Here is a 20,865-nt window from a genome sequence, read left to right on the forward strand (position 1 = left end):
CTTGAGCATGAAAGGTAGAAGCAAGTCTCTGGTTTTTTTTATATATATATATTCTGGGCTCTGTTGTTAAACAGACAAGGTGCCTATCCGTGGCTCTAGAAGCCTTGACACAAAATCTGAAAACAAACCTAATGTGCTTGCAGAATATCAAACTCTACTCTCCCACACACACAATTTTCCCGAAGGACCACCTCCACAGCAGCTTGCATAATAAATAACTTGCAGCATGCATGCTCTGAAGAGCAATAGGTTTAATCTGTGTCAAACTAGAAGCAGAAATTTGGAATACAGGGCCCTACAGAGAACACACTGCAATCATCCTTCAAAGGTGTAGGGATATGTTTCAGAAGAGCAGGTGAATAAAAAGTTCTGCAGGGGCTGGATTTTGCTGATTTTGAGGTAGTTCATAATCATTGCTTTCTGGAATGCTAGCAACCTGTGCTGCCATTAAGCAGTAGTATGTTGCTGTAGATGGTCTTCTGCACTTCCTACCACTTAAAGGGCTGATTTAAAATGTCATTCCCTACCCTTCAGCTCAAAAAAAAAGGCATGGATAACAATAAATTTCTCAGTGATGATCCCTTTGCCAAATGCACTGGGTAAAATGCATTGTTTGGCGCCAGTCCTGGAGACCACAGGGTAACAAACAATGAAAATGCATATGTACTTCATAAGGAAGTATCAGCAATGATAAGCATCTTCTGCTTCACTTCCCCATCCTGTCTCCTTCTGTTGTTGTATACATTGAATTCGTTACCTCATCAATACCCGTATCTCTAGATGCCTAGGGGAAAGAAATAAGAATACATATAATATAGAAGAATAAGAAATTGATATATCCAGAGACTGGGATATTCTCTTCCAAAGTCAAAGTTGATAGATCTATCAACATAACTGGTGTAGTTCATGTTTCACTTCCCAGCGCAAGTCAATGCAAAAAGGGTTAAAGGTCTGAGATGATCAGATGTATGGTTGGTAGTCATGGAGAAGGTTATAATCATTACTTCAAAATGTTTATATCTGAAATAATTGCCCAAAGATACAAAATGTTGCATTTTGAGAAACATCATATTTTAGAAGGCGGAAGCTATTTTGCAGGCCTTTCTATGAAGATCAGTTGTGGCGCATGGCCAATATGTCAGCCTCCACAAAATGAGATCCAACAAGTTTTTCCTTGCTTACCATTTTATCTTAGCTTGAGTTTTAACTGTTAAATCAGATCTATAACAGAGGTGAAATTGCTAAGGGAGTAATAAGTAGGCAAGCAAAGAAATATGTATGTTAATTCTTCTGTGGGGATATAATTTTTCTTTTTTAAATAGAATGACTCCAGACTGCATTTGGTATGCTCCTTCAATTAAGAAATTAATAAAGCTAGAGTATTTTAATAGCTTGCTCTGCCAGCAAAATGTTTTTGTATGCATTGGAAGAGTCTTATTTAGGTCTGATAACAATATTTTCCTGATATTGTACACTGGAGAAAATAGGTCACCTGCAGTACAAGTGTTAACTCAGGTAGCATTTGCATGATGGTAACAGCAAAGTCCTCCTTTCTCATTGGAGGGAGGAAGGAAAGAAATTGAATTATTATTGTTATTATTAAAGTTGTTTTACTGTCACAACTGATCATACACAAAAAGTTCTGCTGCTGGGAGGAGCAACTGCTGTTACATTTTCACATGTGCTATATTTCTATCTAATTTACTTGGCTAATAAACTGTATTTGTAGGTGAGATGAGTGAAAGCCGAGCAAAAAGGGTTCGAATAAAGGAAGTCGATGGCTGGACTCTAAGGATGCTTATTGATTACATTTACACTGCTGAAATTCAAGTTACAGAAGAAAACGTGCAGGTAAGAGTGAGGATATTTTCTGCAATGAAAGAGATGTAATGTGCGGAGTCATTTATTTTGTCAGTGTGGTTCAGCTCTGACACAGGAAATCTTATCTGCAAGCTGGAATTTTTCAGACCTTGTGCTTACAAAGCAAGTAGTCGTGCTGTTTAAATTCTGGGTCAAATTCAAAGACTATTGAAGTAAATGAAGAGTCTGTTGACTTTAATGGGCTTTGCAACCAAACCTTATGTAATGCAATAAAATAGATGGTCTACTCTGCTTAAAATTAATGCTGTCAGCTACCTCTGTACCACCCCCTCTCTGATACTTCAGTGCAATGTACATGAACAAAGTAGATTTGCTCCTAAATGTGAAACCATGTTCTCCAATTGAGCTGTTCTGTTTATTTTAATATATTTCTTTTCCTGCTAGCCTGCAAAATAAATTGCTTTCTCCTGCTCAGTCTCTGTACCTTGCCAGTGGCCACTTGTGCAGAAATGTTTAGGTGCTGCTGTTTTTTTAAAATCAACTGATATCTAGCATTGAGGTTTTGCCCATCTCATACAGAGTTAATCAGTTTTTCTAATCGGCTGTACCTTAAGCTGAAACTTCAATTAGAATAAAACAAACACAAGCTTAGAAAACGTAGCTTCCTGCCCTTAATGTTTTCTAACCACAAATCCTGAAGATGGACAGGGTAGATTTTCCTTCCACTATCTTTTGAGATTTGGCATAGATTTTTGGTAAGTTTAAAACTAGTTGCATAACAGGTGATATATTTAATTCTCTTGTTTTTCTTCTTGCTCCTATGCCCTTGTTTCTGCTCTTGCCCAATGCCAGATTACTAGCAGTTATTTTGCTGCTTTTACAGGGCACAAAACCATGTTGCTGTATTTGGTATTGAAAACTTCTGTTGCAATTGCATATTCTGAAATTAATTGCTTTTATTGGGCATTAGGCTGAAATTAATAGCTTTTTATTGGCTGCTGAATCCAATGGGGATACTGCTAGTTTTAGCTATGCTTGGCTGAAGGCCTAGTAATGAGAAATATTACCAACTTGAAACAAAATATCCTATTACTAAACCTTCCATATCTTAGGTCACAAGTCTTTTAAATCTGCTCACCTACTTCTTAAGGAATTGTTTACTTCTGGCCTGATGATAAGTGTATGTAGTTAAAAACTGTCTGAAATTATGTTGTATCTTGCCAGTCTGGTGGTTGTACAAATCTCTGTGTCACTGTGGAAGACCTTGGGTAAAATCCAGAAGTGTCAAACATTATCTGATAGACCTCTTCTTGCTTGATCATGCTGGCTTTTCCTCCTTAAAACAGAATAGTCTGTCTTGCTGACACACCTTAATGACCTTAATCTTGTACTTTTGATGCATAATACCAGACTGGACTTAACAGGCAGCCTAATGTGCTTTGGCTGTAGGTGCTGCCTAGGAGGATGCATTTTAGCCCGTTGTTGGCAATACTGACTCTTCTATGTTCATGGGGAGGAAAAGTCAGTGTTATGTTTCTTCCTCATACAGGACTCATTAAAGGCCAGAAATCTCCAGGTTTAAAGCTCTCGAGTCTGATAGGGCTTTCATTTTCACAGCTCCAGATTATCTGTCTGAAGATATATCTGATGATGTTGGGGATGGTAATATAAATAATGTAGCCCGGTGAGTGGTATTACAAGTTTGTGATTACTTGAGTACTGAGAAGATGGTCAAGCTTTTGAGTGGATTTGGATTCGTTGCAATATAGTTGCACTTTAATGTTGATGTCAACATATACTTGTGATATGTCTTGGAATATATAGGAATTGGAATTGGAATATATATTGTCTTGGAATATATAGGAATTGGTATATTGGAATATACTTGTGATATGTCTATGGAATATACTTGTGATATGACTGGTAATGAATGTAAAGCTATTCTTACTTTGTCACTTTCATCCTTTTCACATTATTAGTACTAGATATGTACTGTTTATTTGCATTATGGCAGAACCAAACACTATGGATAAAAACGAATACACTAATGCAAGTCCCTAAGTTTGAAAGCCAAGGTGGGAAAATTGTTACTGTGAATTTTTGGAAACTTAGAAACCTAGGGCAGACTGTCAGGCCTTAGTTAAAACTGTATTCTCTCTATGAACATGTTGCATGGTCTTGGGGTTAATTCTAGCTCTCAACTTCTTGTCTATATAACAGGAATAAGTATCGCTAGTAGGTATTGTGAAATTTCAGTAATGGTTAAGGATTTATCTTGTAGGAATATAGAAGCCTGAAGACCCAAGATGCCGTGTAATATGGTCTCTCTAGCTTTTTTATAGTTGGGCTAATGTGCTGAACTGGAGCTTCAGCTTGTAGATAGCTGACTATGATTCTTATTCTGATACCTTTCATGGGATTTGAAGTGCGTTATTCTGTCTCTTCAGGTTATACATAGTAAGAATTGCTATTGAATTAATTTCTAATACGTGATACAATATTGGTTTGAAAAGGGCATGAGTGCTTCATGTTTAAGTAATGAAGAATTGCTAAGTACTCTTTGGTATTAAAATAGCTACATTGTATATTTATGAAACTAATTATAAATGAATACTTAACAGTATAACCAAGCTCACTGCTCTTGCTCAAGGTAACTATGAGCTTCTTTCATTGTATCTTACTTGATCTAGACACGGACAGGAGATTGCTTCCTTACTGTGCCTTCACAACTTCTGAGGAAGAGCCGTTCGTTTCTGCTCCCCACTGTCACGTTCTCACTTGTATGTTTTTAAAGGGCAAGGAGGGGAGAGATGTAGAAAAGTCAGGTGTAATCAATGACTGAGGAGAAAAACACATTACTTCAGTGCATAAACTAGCAACAGCCGAGGCCCTCAGCACTGGTTGTTATCACTACATTAGTTAAATACAAAAGAACATTTGTTCTTTTCTTTAGTTCCTGGTTCAATAGGTTCCCCCCAGCCCCCAACAGTAAGACAGCTGGTATATGACCATGATGAATGTACATTCTTGATTTTCTTCTAGTATTTGTCCTTCATTTAGAAGGAGTTATTTTATCATTCATCTCTTATGGCACTCACTTCGCATAATGCCATACCAGTGTTTCTGTCATATTTATGTATTATGTCACATTTTCTTACGTTCTGAACTCTCTGCTCTTCCTTTTTTCCTTTTTTTTTTTTCAGAAATGAAATTAAATGTCAGACTTAATGCAATATGACATTTTTCATGTTTTAAGAAGGGAACATTAAAGTTAATATTTTCAGAAGGCAAATCAACTTTCTTGCACATCAAATTTTTTCGATTTCCATATAGGTATTAACTACACGCAGTGCACAATGTGGGAGAGTTAGTTACTATAAGAAGCTCATGCGTGAGGAACTCTCCCACACTATGCCTATGCATTTCAGCACATATTTAATCAGCCTTATACCTAGGGCCTCTGCTGAGCACAAATATATCAGAGAAGAAATTCCTGCGGTTATTCGCGGGCTGTAGATTTGTTATGGGCTTTAGAGGTCAGCCTGATACAAGGTCAGTGGGATGTGATTGGGCTAAACGTGGGATAAAGTTGGTTGTGTTCCTTTCTGATTCCATGCTAGTTCTCTGTTCCTGTAGTTGTGCTGATGCAACTGTTTGCTGGACTGCATCATAAACCATATCACTGAACTTACATAAAAAAACCAATCACAACACTCCTTTTCCCCTCCCTTCCCCTCTTCCTCCCCCTAGCATTTTTTTTTTTCATTTGTTCTTAACTTAGATCACTTCAAGGATCTGGTTTATAACATGGCCCTGCCAGCTGTTGTGTTCACACAATATTGTGAGTTAGTGTGTTAAAGTGTGGGAACATACACCTGTGTTGGGAGTGGATGTTCCCCTGCTGCCTGGGGAAAATAGCTTCACTTTGGACCTACAGATAGACGTGCTATCTTGCTTTTGAACAAGAAATGTGCACGAGACATAGCAGAAGAGAAAATCACGAATAATGATATTTTTACAAAGCTCTATCCTGGCATATTTTTCCCTTTGAAGAATTTTGTTAGGTACAACCAACAGAAAGTCCAAAATCCTGAACATGATCCTTTTTAATATATATCATTTTTTGTGTTCATTTTCTGAAATAATTCAAGAACAATGGTTGCATAGTAATAAGCATACTGTAAACACATGAACACACGATATGTATGCATTTTTCCTTTGTAACTCTTACTGTTCACGCAAATTGCCATCTCAAGTATAACACACAATTCTATTTGTATGGTGTCATGGGGCATGGGCATAAGAGTTGACAGCACATTTGCTTTGAGGTGCTGTCAAAAGAAGGTCCGAAAAAGCAGCCGATTTCCCTAAGAAATCCTCAAAAAAGATCATCCTCATGTCGTCCAAACTATTTATGAAGGCAGTCATTGTACAGTACAATATTTGACTGTTCGTGCTGCACCTCATCACCTGTAGGGTCTGCTTTGCAGGGTTGTTGAATCCTGAAATGTTCTCTAGCTTGGAAATGAACAGATACCCCACACTAAAACCTAGAGAAGTCCCATGGCTTATGACAACAGGCTTGTGCTTTTCAAGATGGTCAGCTTCTGAATTTTGTTTGTGGCATGAGCCACGAACAGTTGGATAGGCAGGACTGAGGGTATGTTAAAGGAGGACAATGGAGAAGGAATGGGAAGTTACAGGGATACCATAAAAGATAATTGCTATTGAACACTAAAGTGAAACAGTGACTGAATGTATCTAGTCTTGGCAGAACATATTTAATCTAACAGTGGAAACTTTATAACAATCCTTATGTAGTTTGTTCTAGTTGCTTTAATAGCTTTTCTAATTAAAAATATAGTATCTGACTTAAATCTTCTTTGGTCTGTACTAGACCAATTTCTGGTACTTCCTTCTGCTGTCTTGTAAAGCAACTTGTTGCTAGTTTTGCTGGAATAATCGTGTATTGAAAGACTGTTCTCATTCATATAATCTTTTTTACTTTTTCTTCAGACTGAACATCATGGACTTTGCTTTGCAGGCAATACTTTCTAAATCTTTTACCATTCTTCTTGCTCTTCTAGACTCTTTCCATTTCACCTATATCTACATTTTTAACATGCAATGGCCAAAATTGGACCCAGTAGTCCATTGAGGCCTTGTTAATGAAGACTAGAGGGAAATTATTATCCTGTGAATAAAATACAGGGCCTGTTTCTTTGTCATTGGGTGGGACTTCTTTTCCAGTAATATGACATTGATTTTATGAGTCACTTTCTCTTTATGCCAGTGCAGAGAGACAGAAAAAATGAGAACATGAAAGTGGTCATCATCCAGTGGGAGAAAGAACTTGTGGCTACCTCTTAATTTTGGTAAATGCCAATTTGAGTGATTTGTTATTGTAAGTATTTATGCTTATTAGTGTAATACTTCTAATAAACCAAAAGCAGAACCAGCAGAAGTTGTCATCTGTTTTATAGTAGTAGAGTGGCTTTCAGTAAGTTTAGTGGGCAAGACTTCAGTTTCACACCAGAAACTATCTGTTATGAAGAGGTGCCAATTTGCAAGTCTGTTTTCAGAGTACAGCCACATGTTAAAACTGGTTTCAATCATAAATGTAAAGAAATTAATTATTTTCCTTTTGGCGAAATGTTCAATTATCTTTTCAAACTCAGGAAGAACAGAGAAGAATGGCCTACTGAAAATCTTGTAAACTTACGTCAGATTTGGGGGTGGGAGAGCAGGGGAGGAGAAGAAAGATGTGTACAAGTAATTTTAAAAATGTTTGAAAGAAATACGTAGAATATCTTTTGAAGAGACCATTACACAGAATAGAATGCAGAAGAATGAATAATCCAGACGTTTCTGTTGAGGAGGGCAAAAAACCTCCAACAAACCACCAAGGAGTAGATATTGGTTCCAATAAAATGTAGTAAAAATATGGGCCATCAGTAATATGAGGTCCATGTAAACATAGGGTCTATGTTTACCATGCCTGATCTTTACTGGATACTAATTTAAAGGCAAAAGTAAAATTCTATGCAGCATGTAACATTCCTTATTTGTTCTTCTGCTGAGCACTAGGATAACCTCAGATCAAAATATTCAGAATAAATTGTTGTATTATATTTAGAAGTGGTCGTCTTATGATGCATCATGTGCATTTTTTTGTGGGTGGCACATGTGAAATCACCTCTGTTTAGGGGCTACCAGTTTATTCTGAAACTTGTATTATCAGAATATCAGATTTGGCAATGAAGTTGTTGTTTTCCTCATGCCTGTGTCTCATGATGGTTTCGGATTCCCTTCTTCAGTACCCTTTCCACTAAGAGATGGGTACACCAATTTACGGGAGTTTAATTAAAACGGGTGTTCGGGATTGTGATGGAATTACCAGTTTAACAATTTACCAGTTTAACAACTGAATAACAGCAGCTGTTTGTGTGTGTGCTTTTAGCTTGAAGAAAATATAAAATGACTTAGTATAAGCCAGTTTGTAAGACTCATTGCCTTGCTTAGAATTTGCCACAGTCTCTGAGCACCTACATGATCAAATTATTATAGCTTAAATTCTAGTAATCTTCAGAGCCATACTGTCTTTATATCTGAGCTGAGAGTCAAAATACTCCTAGGAATATTTTGATGCTTGTCAAGCATTATCCTCAAAGGAAATATTTCATGTATATGAACTGGTGACTAAACTAACAGTCTTTATATGAGTTAGCAACACAGTGATGTGTGAAGAGCATAAAGCATGTTTTCTGAAACTAGTTTTAGATACCTAACTTGGAATGTTTTTCAAGAGTTTCTAAAACCTACCAATAAATTATACCTTTTTACATTAAAGAACATCTCTTTTTCTTTATTGGATCAAAAGATGTCCCTAACCTTTCAAAGGGGTATATTGAGTTTTCTTTAGGAACATAGGAAATTTTCTGGTTTAAATGGGGTAGACTTTTCCTTTTTAGAACTGAAGGCTGACTATCCTTTACAAATATGTGATTGGGCATCGTAAGAGGAGAGAGTTCATTTTGGTACTTGAACAGAGACGTGCATTCTGTGTCCTGGAAGTATGCCTGCTGCTGTGTAAGTAGGTGGGAGAGATAAAAGAAATATTTACTCAACTGAACTGAATGCTGTGAAGCTTTCACTGAATCTTATCATACAGTAGGTTCTGTTTTAAATATAACATTATATATATTATATATATAACTGCTTTGAGACAAAGTAATGCTGAAATTGCTTCCATGGGAACTTGGCTGTTTTCCTTTGGAGAGCCTATGAAAGAGATGCCTGGGAAAAAATGCTACACTCGATTTAGGAACCTGAAAGGGCAGGAAGGCAATAAATTTGATCTCGATGCATTTGCAGATATGCCTCTAGCCACCTCTTCTTTAAGGACTTTTTGATAATCGGGAAAAGTGAAAGAGCTTAAGTGAAAGTAATCTTAAAAAGAGGGAGTGCTAGGTAGGCTGGATCTAGGCAATTACAGCCCTATTAGTCATGATTAACACCTTGCATGTCACCAAGAGACCAGCAGATAATTAATATAGATCCAGTACCTCCCCAGTCATGCACTCTGCTGAAATGCAGGGCTCCTTAAGAAGAGTTTATGCTGAATTAATAGCAATTGCTGAATGGTTTTCAAATAGACTATTATACACTAGACAGTGTAGTTTGGTGATGACAGTAGGGGTAACAATAGCCATTTTCCTGGCTAGAAGCAGTTACAATCTTCTAACAGATGCAGGTAACTTAATAAAGCTATTACTGCTGTACTACAGGTTAAATTTGGCATCCTTTAAATTTGCAGTCTGGTTGTTGATAAAAGCCTTTTGTTTACTTTTATTTGCCTCTATTTACTGACCACAATTGCCTGGTGACAGCATTTTAAAATAATTCTTCAGAGAATACCTGTATTTCCCACTGCAGTCTTCACTATATTATTTATTAATTGAACACAACTTTGAGTTCCTAGATGCACGTTTTAAGCCAGTGGATTTTTTTCCCCCACAGTTCAGATATCCTCTTGCATCTCCACAGTACCTGGACAGCCACTTCTAACAACTTTTTCATCTTGGTTTAGCTTCCAAAGTCTTTCCTGCAATACATGGCCGCTTGCATGTTTGGTGCTGGAGGCAGAATGTTGGGCCATGTGAGTATCCTTCTGAGCTGGTTTCTTGCTGAACTCTGCATGCTTCTAAAGAAGAATGAAGTTAGGTCAGATAATACCAACACTATTGAATATAAGTGATACCTTTTTTTTTCTTTCTAGAGAACATTTTTTTGGAGTGAAGGAGTTTAAGTTGTTTCTCTTACTGTCCCTAAAAAAGTGGAACAATATTGCACGGATTTCTCTGTCGATAGCTGCAGTAGAATTTTTTTTAATGAAATTAGCTCTGACTTTGCATTAAAGTTTATAAATATCATTGACAGCATCTTTTGAGCTGAAATCTGTGAATTCCTATTTCCTGTGACTTAAATTTAACTTGCCAGCAGCTCTCAGCAAAGTATCCTGGTGCAGTACATAGTTTTTTAGACAGACTGTTAGGCCAAATGTTCATTAAAACATCTTTCAAGCTGTTCATATAGTTTTATTTTTCTGAGATGATATTGAAATCTTGTACCCAAATAGTCTCCTGTAAGCTTAACACTTTGGACAGATTTGGCTAATGACAATTGATACCAGAAAATATTGCTCAAAGATTAGTTTTCTCTCCACATAAGGTTAAATAACGCTAAATGTTAAATTGTTGTACTGCATAATTTCTCAGTGCCATTCAAAGAAAAATGATCTTTGCACTGTGTTCTGGTGCCTCAGATGGGCACAAATAAAACCTCATTTTGATGTTTTGACCTGTTAAGACTTGATAATCATCCTGCTTGTCCTACCTGCCCCTGCAGCAAGTACATGTGTCTCAAAGTTTTTCAGCTGAAGGGCTAGGTGTTAAACATGTACCTGGGCTATTTTATTACTTCTGTGAGTTTCTGCGGGGAGAAGATAATTTGTAAAGATACGATTTTTATAAATGAGGTACAGGTACATCATTTCTCATCAGGCAGAAGCAGGTCTTGCACTGACAGACTAAATTGTAAGCTGCATTAATTTTTAGATGAATACTATTGTCAAAAATGAGTAATTAACGCTGTTGTCCATAACTACTGCTTTAAGTATTGGACCACGCACTTAGAATAAGGGCTAAAATTCAGGAATGCCAATACAAAATGTTTCTGCTCTGTCTTAAGCGCATCGAGGCATTTGAAGACTACGTGGTGCGCCCCAGCATGCAGAGCCATGCAGCTTTACTGGTGGTTCTCTTCACTGTGGTTCACGGGTTATGCCCTTGCGAGAACGTTTTGGGAAGAGAGGGAGCAGGAGGATTGAAAGACAGCAGTATATGTAGAGGTCTTAAGAACAGAGAGTATCTCAGCTGATGCTTTCAACTTTCTAATTGATGTGACAGCTTTAGTGTTCCTTTAACAATCTTTTACATGATAATTCATATAAAATATTTGCAGACAGACCCCCCCCCTCCTTCAATATATGACAAGTAAGGTGCTAATTATTGAACCCTGAGGTGACGGGTTACTATCCTGCTTGGTTCTGAGGGAATTAAAGTATTTGTCATGTTATTCAGCTCCTTCATCTTCCATATCTTCCACCAGCGGGTGTTTGCTGGACTTGGCTTTACCTTGAAACCTAGCAACCTTTCTTATGCTGTCCACCAACATGTTTTAGCTTACCATCACTTTTTATGCTGCCTTCATGGAGACCTGGAACCTTCTGTCCATAAACTGTTTTTTTGCTAATAGGTTTCAGGCAACTGCATTAATTCTTAAAAGCACTTTTCTTTACAAAAAGTGTTTTATGTAATAGAGCTATTGAGTGTCAAAAGCTATCAGCACTTGGTGATCTTATTTCCCTGACACAGATATTATTAAAGGTTTAGGAGGAGATGGAGTTCTTTATTGGATCATCTTTTAGAGTTGTAAACACAAACAAGCTTTTCGTCTTTCTGCTCATCTCCATCATGGCTGCAGTGGCATGGCTATTAAATACTGGAAGCTCTTGCAAATTCTGAAGTTGTATCCAGAATCAGTCAAGTTAAAATGTTTTATAAAACTGGCTCATCCTAATGACTTAATGATTAAAACTGAATTAAAAAAAAGTCAGTTAATCTTGATGTGTGTTGAAACCACTCTTTATATGGTAATCCAAACGTTTACTTATATTCTTTTATGGCAGCACAGTTCTAATAATATTAGGGGCTGGCTGACACTGCAGAGAGGTACTTAAGTCCAAGCTGACATGAGTTTGATTACAAACCCTATTCATGGAAACATTTTTAAGTCTTACTGGGCCAGAATTTAGTGTTGGACTAAACAGCCTTATAGTATACTGTTTGATTGTGTGCTGAAAGAGTACCAATGGAGTACCACTGTGTTCTGCTATTGTACATATTTTATACGTTAGGCCTCAAGCAACCATCTGGTTACCTCTTTTGACCCATTTTTTCGTATTTGTGACAACAGCTTTGAGGATTTTAATAATGTGAGGGCACAACTAACATGTGGCTTAGCTGGAGGAGAGACAGTGGCGCACTTCTTGAATTTATATGCATTGTAAGACATGTCAGGCAACAGTAAATGATCTAATTTTTCCAGTGAAATAATCCTACTATGCATTCTTCATTTGCTTATACATTCCTGCCTGTCAGGAGAGTGAGTGTAGGAGGGAAGGGAAAAGAGGAATGTGATCTTTCTACAGGCGTATTTAATTACCAATACAAGCTTCATTAATTTGTGCTTTAAATGAGTAAGCTTCGCATAAAAGATCTGCTGTCCAAAATACTAAGCAAACAACTTTGTGGGGAAACTTAGTATTTTGTTCTCTGACAGTTTTTAAATGAGTATTGAGTAGTACGTATTTTTCTTTACCTACTTTTTTTTCATAGTGTATCTTTTGTGACTTTAGCTATTATGTACGTGCAAAGTAGAAACTGTGTGGGTTTTGGGGCACAATATTATTATCTACACTGCAGAATAGGTATGGTTGCTATATTGTCGCTCCCCTTTCTGTTTGTTTTTCTTAAGACTGAGAAACTGGGGTTTTTTGCTTCATTGAAGGTGTATTCCAGAGCCTCACATCTGGCTGACAGGCGTTTAATGCCCTACTAAAAAAATTCCTTCTCTGAGTTGGCTCACTTGATGATATGTGACAGAAGGAAATCACACTGTGTGTACTTAACATGAGGAAAGTGTTAAGGGTTGCTGAATCTGGTAGCCTGATAGCGGCAAGGCGGCTGCAACTCCATGTCCCCAAGCTCCAGCTGGTAGTGAGGCTGAGCATGTATTTCCAGTAGGTACACACACAGTCACACGTGTACAGCACACGTACACGTGGCCAGCCACACAGATCGATGCAGATAGAAACACTCAGCTCTTGTCTCGATTCTGTCTTGAGTTGGGCTGTTTTCATCAAAAAGTCTCTTGGACGTGTCTGTTCAACACCATCTTTTGCATTGTGGTGCTAGACCTAGAGCAGACCTTCCCAAATTATGTTTTATGCCAAGCTGAATTAATACAATTCATGCTCCCTCATTTAGGAGTAAAATTATTTACTATTCTCTCCCCTTGGTTATAGACAGTAGGGTGAAGTTCCAGGAGGTAGGTAGCAAAAGGACTTTGTAGAGAAGGCAACTGCTGTTTCTGTACAGCCGTAGCTTTGGTTAAGACAGAGAGAAAAATGGTGGCAGGACCATCAGAACCAGGAGAAGCAGGTGTTGCACAGATATGCCAACTACTCTTTCCTAAGGTATTCACATTTTTACATTCCTGCCTTTTTTTTCTTTTCTGAAGGTATCTTGCTGCTATTTGTGTCTGTCCTCCAAATGATGCTTTATTCACATTTTGCTGGCATTTTCCAGCCAATGAATCTTTTTATAACATCTTTTTTTGCTATGGTCTTGCTGAATGGGAGATCCCAGAACTTTGTTCATAAAGAAAATTGGGTAGGCAGAAGGGTATGAGCCTTGTAAGAATGAAAAGATACCTGAATGGAAATTTGAGCTGTTGTACACCAGCTTGTAGTTGCTAAAGAGAAATATGTAAGGAAGAATGAGAACTGAGAATGAGCACAAGAGTTAAAAGATGAATGCAGAATTTGGATCAAAAGGTATATGAAGTGAATTAAAATTGTCCTGAGGCTGTAAAAGACTGTCCTGGACTATCAAATGCCAATGTGTGTGGGAGGCAGAGAGCCTTGAACTTCTTCTGGAGAGAGACTGAGGTCTTATGAACTGAATGATAGATTTTCCCTATCTCGAAATCTTTGTTCCTGCAAAAGACGTTGGGTTATTTTGGGGAGGAGGGGGTAAAAAAAAAAAAAATGCTTGTTTCTGCTTATTTGGAAGAGAGACTTCTGGGCAAAGGCGGTGAAGAGGCTTGTAGCTTGGCTGTGTCAGCATGGTCTAAGCAAGAGCCAAGGAATGAATCAGAAACTCATGGAGGAGGTGATGGGGTGAGATAGAAGTGGGGTTGAGGCAGGAGTACATTATAGAAGAGATACTGATCTCTACTCCTGCACTTCAGAAGCATGTGATTCTGATGACTGTGGGAGGTGAATGGGAAGTCACTGAGGGATTTAAACAGGCATGTTTAATTTAAATGATAAAAAGAATAAAACACTTTTACTCAGCACTGCAGCTCTAAATATAACAGCTGTTCATTTCCTGCATATTGTTTTTTTAATGAGTGATTTAGGAGAGCGTGTAGGCTGCCAGAGCCACGCATGAGCAAGGTGCCAAAAACTAATTAAGGTAGAAAGTCCCATTTACGCCAACGGACTGTGCAAGGTGCATCCTCTTACAGATCGAGGACAGGATTAGAGAAAGGGTCAAAAGATGAGGCACTGAAGCAAATGAATATCAGATCACTAGGACAAAAAGGATTTTATAGACATATGTAAAAAATAATCGTCATATAACCACAGAGAAGAAACTTTTAAAGTGAGGTGGCTGAGACTGTATAAAAATGTCATATTCTCTAGCTGGCTATTCCTTGCAGTTTCAGCTCACCTTTTAGTAAATAGGTACAATGTCACTAGTGATCCTGAGTATTAGAGAGACTATCAAGGATTATTTTTTTTTGTTAGTGTCAGGTAACATAAGGGAAGTTCAAACTTGCCATATGTTTTAGAATTCTGAGTTGTGCATAGCTCCTAAAAACCTCCTGTAATTCTTTGAGTGGTCTAGAAATAACCATATCAAAGGCTTTTGAAAGTCAAGTTAGTTATAGTCCCTCCTAAATTGTCACATGATGAGCAATAAATAGATCAAAAATCCCTAGGGAGCACAGGAACAAATGGGAATAAATAGTTGGTTTTCAATGTATCCAAATGGTTGTAATGTGTCACAAGCTTCCAAAGAAGGATGGGTTTCCTTTAATTTTGAAAAGTAGGTAGCAAAAGATGTAGGTGATAAACTGGTTTAAGGATTTTTTCAAGACCAGACAAAAATAGAAAATTTCACTGCTTTCTAGCTAAGCTCGATGTCAGGCTGGCATGATCGCAGACCAAATTTAATGTTGGAAAGTGTAAAGTAATGCATGAAAAGAAAAATTTGAATTACTCCTACGTATTGCTATGTTTTACATTAACTTTTCCTAGAATAGAATACCATACTGTAGTCACCTTAGAAAAACTTCTGCTCATTGTGAAATAGTGGCTTTAAAAAGGAGTGTTAAAAAAAAAAAAAGCACAGCAGCACCTGTATGTCATTGTATAAATCTATGTTCTCACCTGTAACACTCTACTGGATGGTCTAAAATATGACAGGAATAGCACACTTTGGGGAAAGGCTTAAAGCTGTTAAAGGCATGGAAAAGCTGTCATTTAAGAGCGGGAGAGAATTCAGGCCTTTTTTAGGTTGACTAAGATGACTGAACAAGGACTCTTTTTCCTCCAATATCTATTTGTTTCAAAGACTCCACATACCCTTTTTAAGCATAAAAGAGCGAGTTATTTACTTTGCTGAAAGATAATAAGCTTTTCTTTAGGATACCTAGAGAGAAGAGTGCACAAAAACATACATGTGCATACTTGTTATTGTTGTGTTTATGCTTAGAGTGGATGCCTAATGAATAGAGCATGTTGCTGCAAAATGCATGAGAGGAGCTGCCTGGGATGCAGAAGGTGAGCAGTGTGCTTTTCTAGCTGCGCTGGTTGGTTTGGAAATTATTACCTGTGAGCCTTGGGATACCATTAGACAGACTGTGTTTCAAAGCAGGTATTTTCACCCTGTAAGGGGTACCTCCCTAATTAGATGAGAGCATATGAGGTCCAGGTCTGAGTTGGGTTCACCCGTTCTACTTTTCCTCCATCCTAGGTTTCTTCTTTTTCCCCTTTTCCTTGGAATGGGGGAAAACAGAGGAAGGGATGGTGCTGATGGAAGCAGGGCAGTGCTGTGAAGCTTCATTTCAGTTAATACTGGGTTTAACCACATATTGGGGAAGGGGGGAGGACATGACAGATTCTGTCTTGAGCCAGCCACCAAACTTGCTTCGAGTGTGGCTGAGAGTGTGGAGGAGATCCCTGGCTTTTTGCAGCGGAGCTAGAGAAACACAGTTCTAAGGGCAAAATTTTTGCCATTTCTTCTTTATCTTCTACCTCTCTCCTACTCTTAAGAGAGCCTGCATCCCTGACCCACCAACCAGAACCATAGCCACCACCACAATCTTTTACTGCCCCATTTCAAACCTGGAAGACCAGGCTCTTGTCCCATTGCAGCCCTTACATTTATTTACCTGCGAAGCACTGGACACCGCCAATTTTTCTCAAGTGAAGTTTGGTTTTAACTAAGTAGAAATGCTGTTCTAAAAGGTAAGGTGTATCCTTGTGCTTCAAGAGCAAGCTATTCCTTACATTTCAAGGAAATGTCCTCTGTTGTGGCTGATTTACTCCAGACTATGAGGTTTCATGCACCTTTCTCTGATAGTGGATGAAGGTGGATGTTCCTAGACTACCTGGGATGAATAGGCTATTGCTTTGGTCTAATATATACTTATCCCTGTATTTTCATTATTAACATGATTTAAGGTTGGTCTAGGAACTGATCAGAAGTGCTCAGCTTCTGCACCAGAAGGGTGTTGGACTCCTAAAAATAGGGTGGGAAAAACATGCAAATGGAAGAGAGATTACTCTCTTATTATGCAGTTGACTTGGGAGGGATGCATTGCTTTTTCTTTTTAGAAGACAGGAATTTTACCCATTATTTAAACATACATTTAGCTAAAAAAACCTGTCAAGTTCTAGGCTAGCCTGGAAAATCTTTTTAACTGTTTGTTTTATGGGCCAGCTAGGATTGGGATTCTGTTGTGAGAGGTATTATAGCAACAAGCTATAAGTATGGTGTGGCCCAAAAGAGTTTGCAGACTTGAATAGAGTATTTAAAAAAAAAAATAAAGAAGGGGGAAACAGAGATACAGTGACCCATGGTAGGTCAGCAGTAGTCAGGACTGAGATCACAAGTTTTCTCATTCTAAGACCTGGTGCCTTTATCCTGCCTTGCTAGGATGTGGTTGCCCTTTAACTAGACATTAATGAATCAGAACTTTTGTATGTAAACTGCCTTCTCAGACGAACAGCTTGTGCAACTTTTCTGAGTCTGTGATCTTTAAAATCATCATGCTGCTAGGCTGTGTTAGAGACTTTTCTCTGTCAAGTCAGATGAAAGCAGCTACTTTTGTCTCAGCTATGACCTTTACCATAGGCATCCATGTATCTAGTTCTCTGTATAACCATAAAGCTACCTGTGGCAAAACCTGACAGACAGCCCTTGCCAACCTGAAGTGCAGAGGTCATTTGCTCATTTTTAAAGCATTCTATGCAAATCAAAGCATGTGTGTCCATCCACCTCCCTGTGAAATTCAAGATGCTTATTATGAGTAAATTAAGCCACTTAAAGAAGAGACTGCATGTTTGACCTCTCTCGCTTGCAAGTAGGTTCAGCAGTATGTTGTTACACATAAGATGAAATTTCTGGAAGCTGAATAAAGGCTTTCTTGAAAACGTTTCTGTTGTCTGGTTATTGGTCATGCTTTAAATTATGAAAGGTATGCATTAAACCTTCATCTGAAAAAAATTTCAAATAGGAGGCTAGGGATGCCATTTGCTTTGGGAATTCTGTCCCTACATACCTGAATTTTATAAGCACATCATCTAGATTGAAGTGATTGTGAAATTTGTTACTAAGCCTAATGTCGTCGTCTTTTTTTTTTTTTTTTTTTTTTTGTTGAGGAGGTATTCCCCTGTGACATTTCTAGGAGAATATAAATATGGTCTGCTATAGGAAACAATGATAAGTAAAATATTATCTCAATAAAATATAAAAACATAACTGTAATGCTAAAAGCTCTGAGTAGTCAAATGTCTTTTGAGTCTACTAAAGGGCCATTTATTGCACACTAGATGTTAATGTTGACACAATTTTTGTATTGAAGATAAGCAGCATGCACACAAAGCATTTCTACTTCATGCTTTTTCTGTTGTTATTAGTTCCTGGTTTTGTATAATAATTTAATAATACTTTTAATAATTTAAAAATTAATAATAATCTTACATTTTAATATAAAACCAGGTAGTATGCATGCATCTTCTGTACCAATGAATGGGATAATAGAGAAAGCAGAGGTTCACAATCTACTATCCCAGTTATGCTGCTGTTTGTTTGCAGCACAGGCTTTAGGGTTTTGCAAATGGTGTTTCAATCCCTCTCTTTAAGATTGCCAGCAAATATGCAGTTATACTAGGAGAACAAGCCTTGTTTGTTACAAGTCAGTCAGTCTGTAATGTAGAAAAAAAACACCAACAAACCAACAAACAATTCTTCCCTCAATGCCCTGCCCCTCAGTCCCCCCAAAGTCATCTTTTATTCTTTAGGAAACATAGCACATGAATATTTTGATTCTTTTGTCAGCATTTTATATCTTTAGTTTTAGGGAATATTTTAAAAATATTTCTATTATAGTAATCTTTGATATAACCAAACCCTGTGTATTTCAGTGGGGTCTGGTACTGAAAGTGTGAGATGCTACAGGTAAATCCTATAGCTGAAGCACACTAGCTAAAAGGATCATCTGATACAGTGGTTCTTTATGTGGGTCAGCCTTTACAGAAAGGTCGAAGACCACGTAGTGTGAGTTATGTTATCCTGCCTACTTAATTTTTTCTTTTAATCCTTCTGCAGGGGAGCTTTATATATTATTTGACTGGCTAGCACTTCAGCTCCTGTAGTTAAAAAATAAATTTTCCAGTTTCTGAATGACAAAATATCAGCAGCAAGTGGCTTTGTTCAGACTCTAGTTAGTCTTGTTTAGATTATCCTGTCCCTAAGAAAATATGAAGGAATTTTTATGCAACTGTATAATTTCATAAGCACTGATTTACAGTATGATGAAGGATTCTGAGCTTTCACTTTAGATGACTTACTGTACATATACTTAAATTCAGTGACCAAACTTCAAATGAAAAACTCTGTTTCTATCAAATCAAAATGTCTACGATTTTTTTTCACTGAAAGAAAAATCTAAAATTCTAACTAAAATTATTTTAGGTTCAAGAATGTTTCACTCCAAGTGAGACAATGTTTCAGTTCTATTTCCAGTATCTTTTAACAGAAGAAGAGGATATGAAAGGCTAAGCTCATGACTGTTAACAAAAATAACCGTCAGAATAGAAAATCAATCTGTCTCTCTGGTGTGGAGGTTTAAGCCAAAATGCGCTGTTACGTGGTGGCTAGGGCACCGTTCTGGTAGAGAAGATGTAGGAGAATGTTCAAGCGAAACAAGACTGCATGGTTCTCCCTTGTTAGACCAGATAGACACCGTTAATTATAGCGTATTACTTGATTAAAGTGACCCTTCTGTTACTTTGTTTGCTTTGTGAATCTAGTTTCTGCACTTCAGCAACCCCTAACTGCATCCCAAATTCATCCCAAAACTTCCACACCCACCCCCTTCAAAAAAACCCAAGACAACAACAAAACAACCACCTCCACCCCAGATGTTTTAACTAATAATTAGTAGTTAATTCAGATTGATCTTCTAAAGTGGTAGCTCTTCTAAAGCCAGTTTTTGAGCAAATCAATGTATAAATTGTATATCACTGTAACTGAAGTGGACTCAAGTACAGACTATGATGCTGGCTAAAAAGCAGGTATGTAGAACAGTTATTTTTTCCTTATACTCCATTTTAATCTGTCATGCTGCTTTCCAAGTTGGGAGCTGCTTAGTGTTTTGTAGATTGTGTCAGTCATTCAAAATAGTATATTATTGTGATTGTTTGCTTGTTTTCAACTGAAACAGTGCTCAACCAATTTGTGTCTAGCACTAGGGGAATGTGAAGCATTAGGACTGTATCTTGATTAGCAGTCTGATTCCTTCCTCTGATACTATAAAACTGCCACCCACACCTAATTTTTAATTGGATGGCACTGCTTAAGCTAAAGGATAAATTTATACATCCAAGCCTTCACATAGCCTATAAAGTCAAGGATGTTAAGATACCCAGAATGCATATTTTCTAAGATACATGGTATCATGTTCTAAATCTGCAGGTCATGCACATCTTTAAATCCAGTGCAGCATCTTATTTGTGTGTATTTTAACACTGGAACAGTGCACTTAACTTGCACATGTTGTTCATATAGAAATGCTAGCAGGGTTAAATTTTCCAAAATTGGAACTTCTACATTTTATTCCACAGATGCAAGTGTTAAAATATTTGTGTCTATTTTAGTGTTTTTGTATGCATGCTCCCAAACAGCATAATTTCAATGCAGTGCTAAATGATTTCACTAGGACTTAGACTACACTTAGTTACAAACCACAGTTTTAATTACACCATAAATGCATGTAGATGAGAATAAAAAAAATAAGATAATTTGGATTATCTTTGACCATTATTTTCATTTTCTTCTTCCTTATGCCATGGTAGTATAATCAGCAAGTGAAGGAGTTTAGTTTGCTGAAATCTTTATTTAAACC

General features: G+C 37.4%; 1 protein-coding gene across 2 annotated transcripts in view; it reads left to right on the top strand.

Annotated features, from left to right (window-relative positions):
• KLHL2 (kelch like family member 2) overlaps nt 1–20,865 on the top strand; it is a 60,076-nt gene that overhangs the window by 9,935 nt on the left and 29,276 nt on the right. For both annotated transcript variants that reach the window (XR_014228642.1, XM_082316133.1), the window contains exon 4: nt 1,730–1,851. Coding sequence is in view for 1 of the 2 variants with exons in the window: in XM_082316133.1 (XP_082172259.1) it covers nt 1,730–1,851 (122 nt within the window). In the remaining variant the exon portion in view is untranslated. The remainder of the gene's footprint in view (nt 1–1,729; nt 1,852–20,865) is intronic.

This window comes from Platalea leucorodia (assembly GCF_965183815.1).
Source record: "Platalea leucorodia genome assembly, chromosome: 6".
NCBI classification, from domain to species: domain Eukaryota; kingdom Metazoa; phylum Chordata; class Aves; order Pelecaniformes; family Threskiornithidae; genus Platalea; species Platalea leucorodia.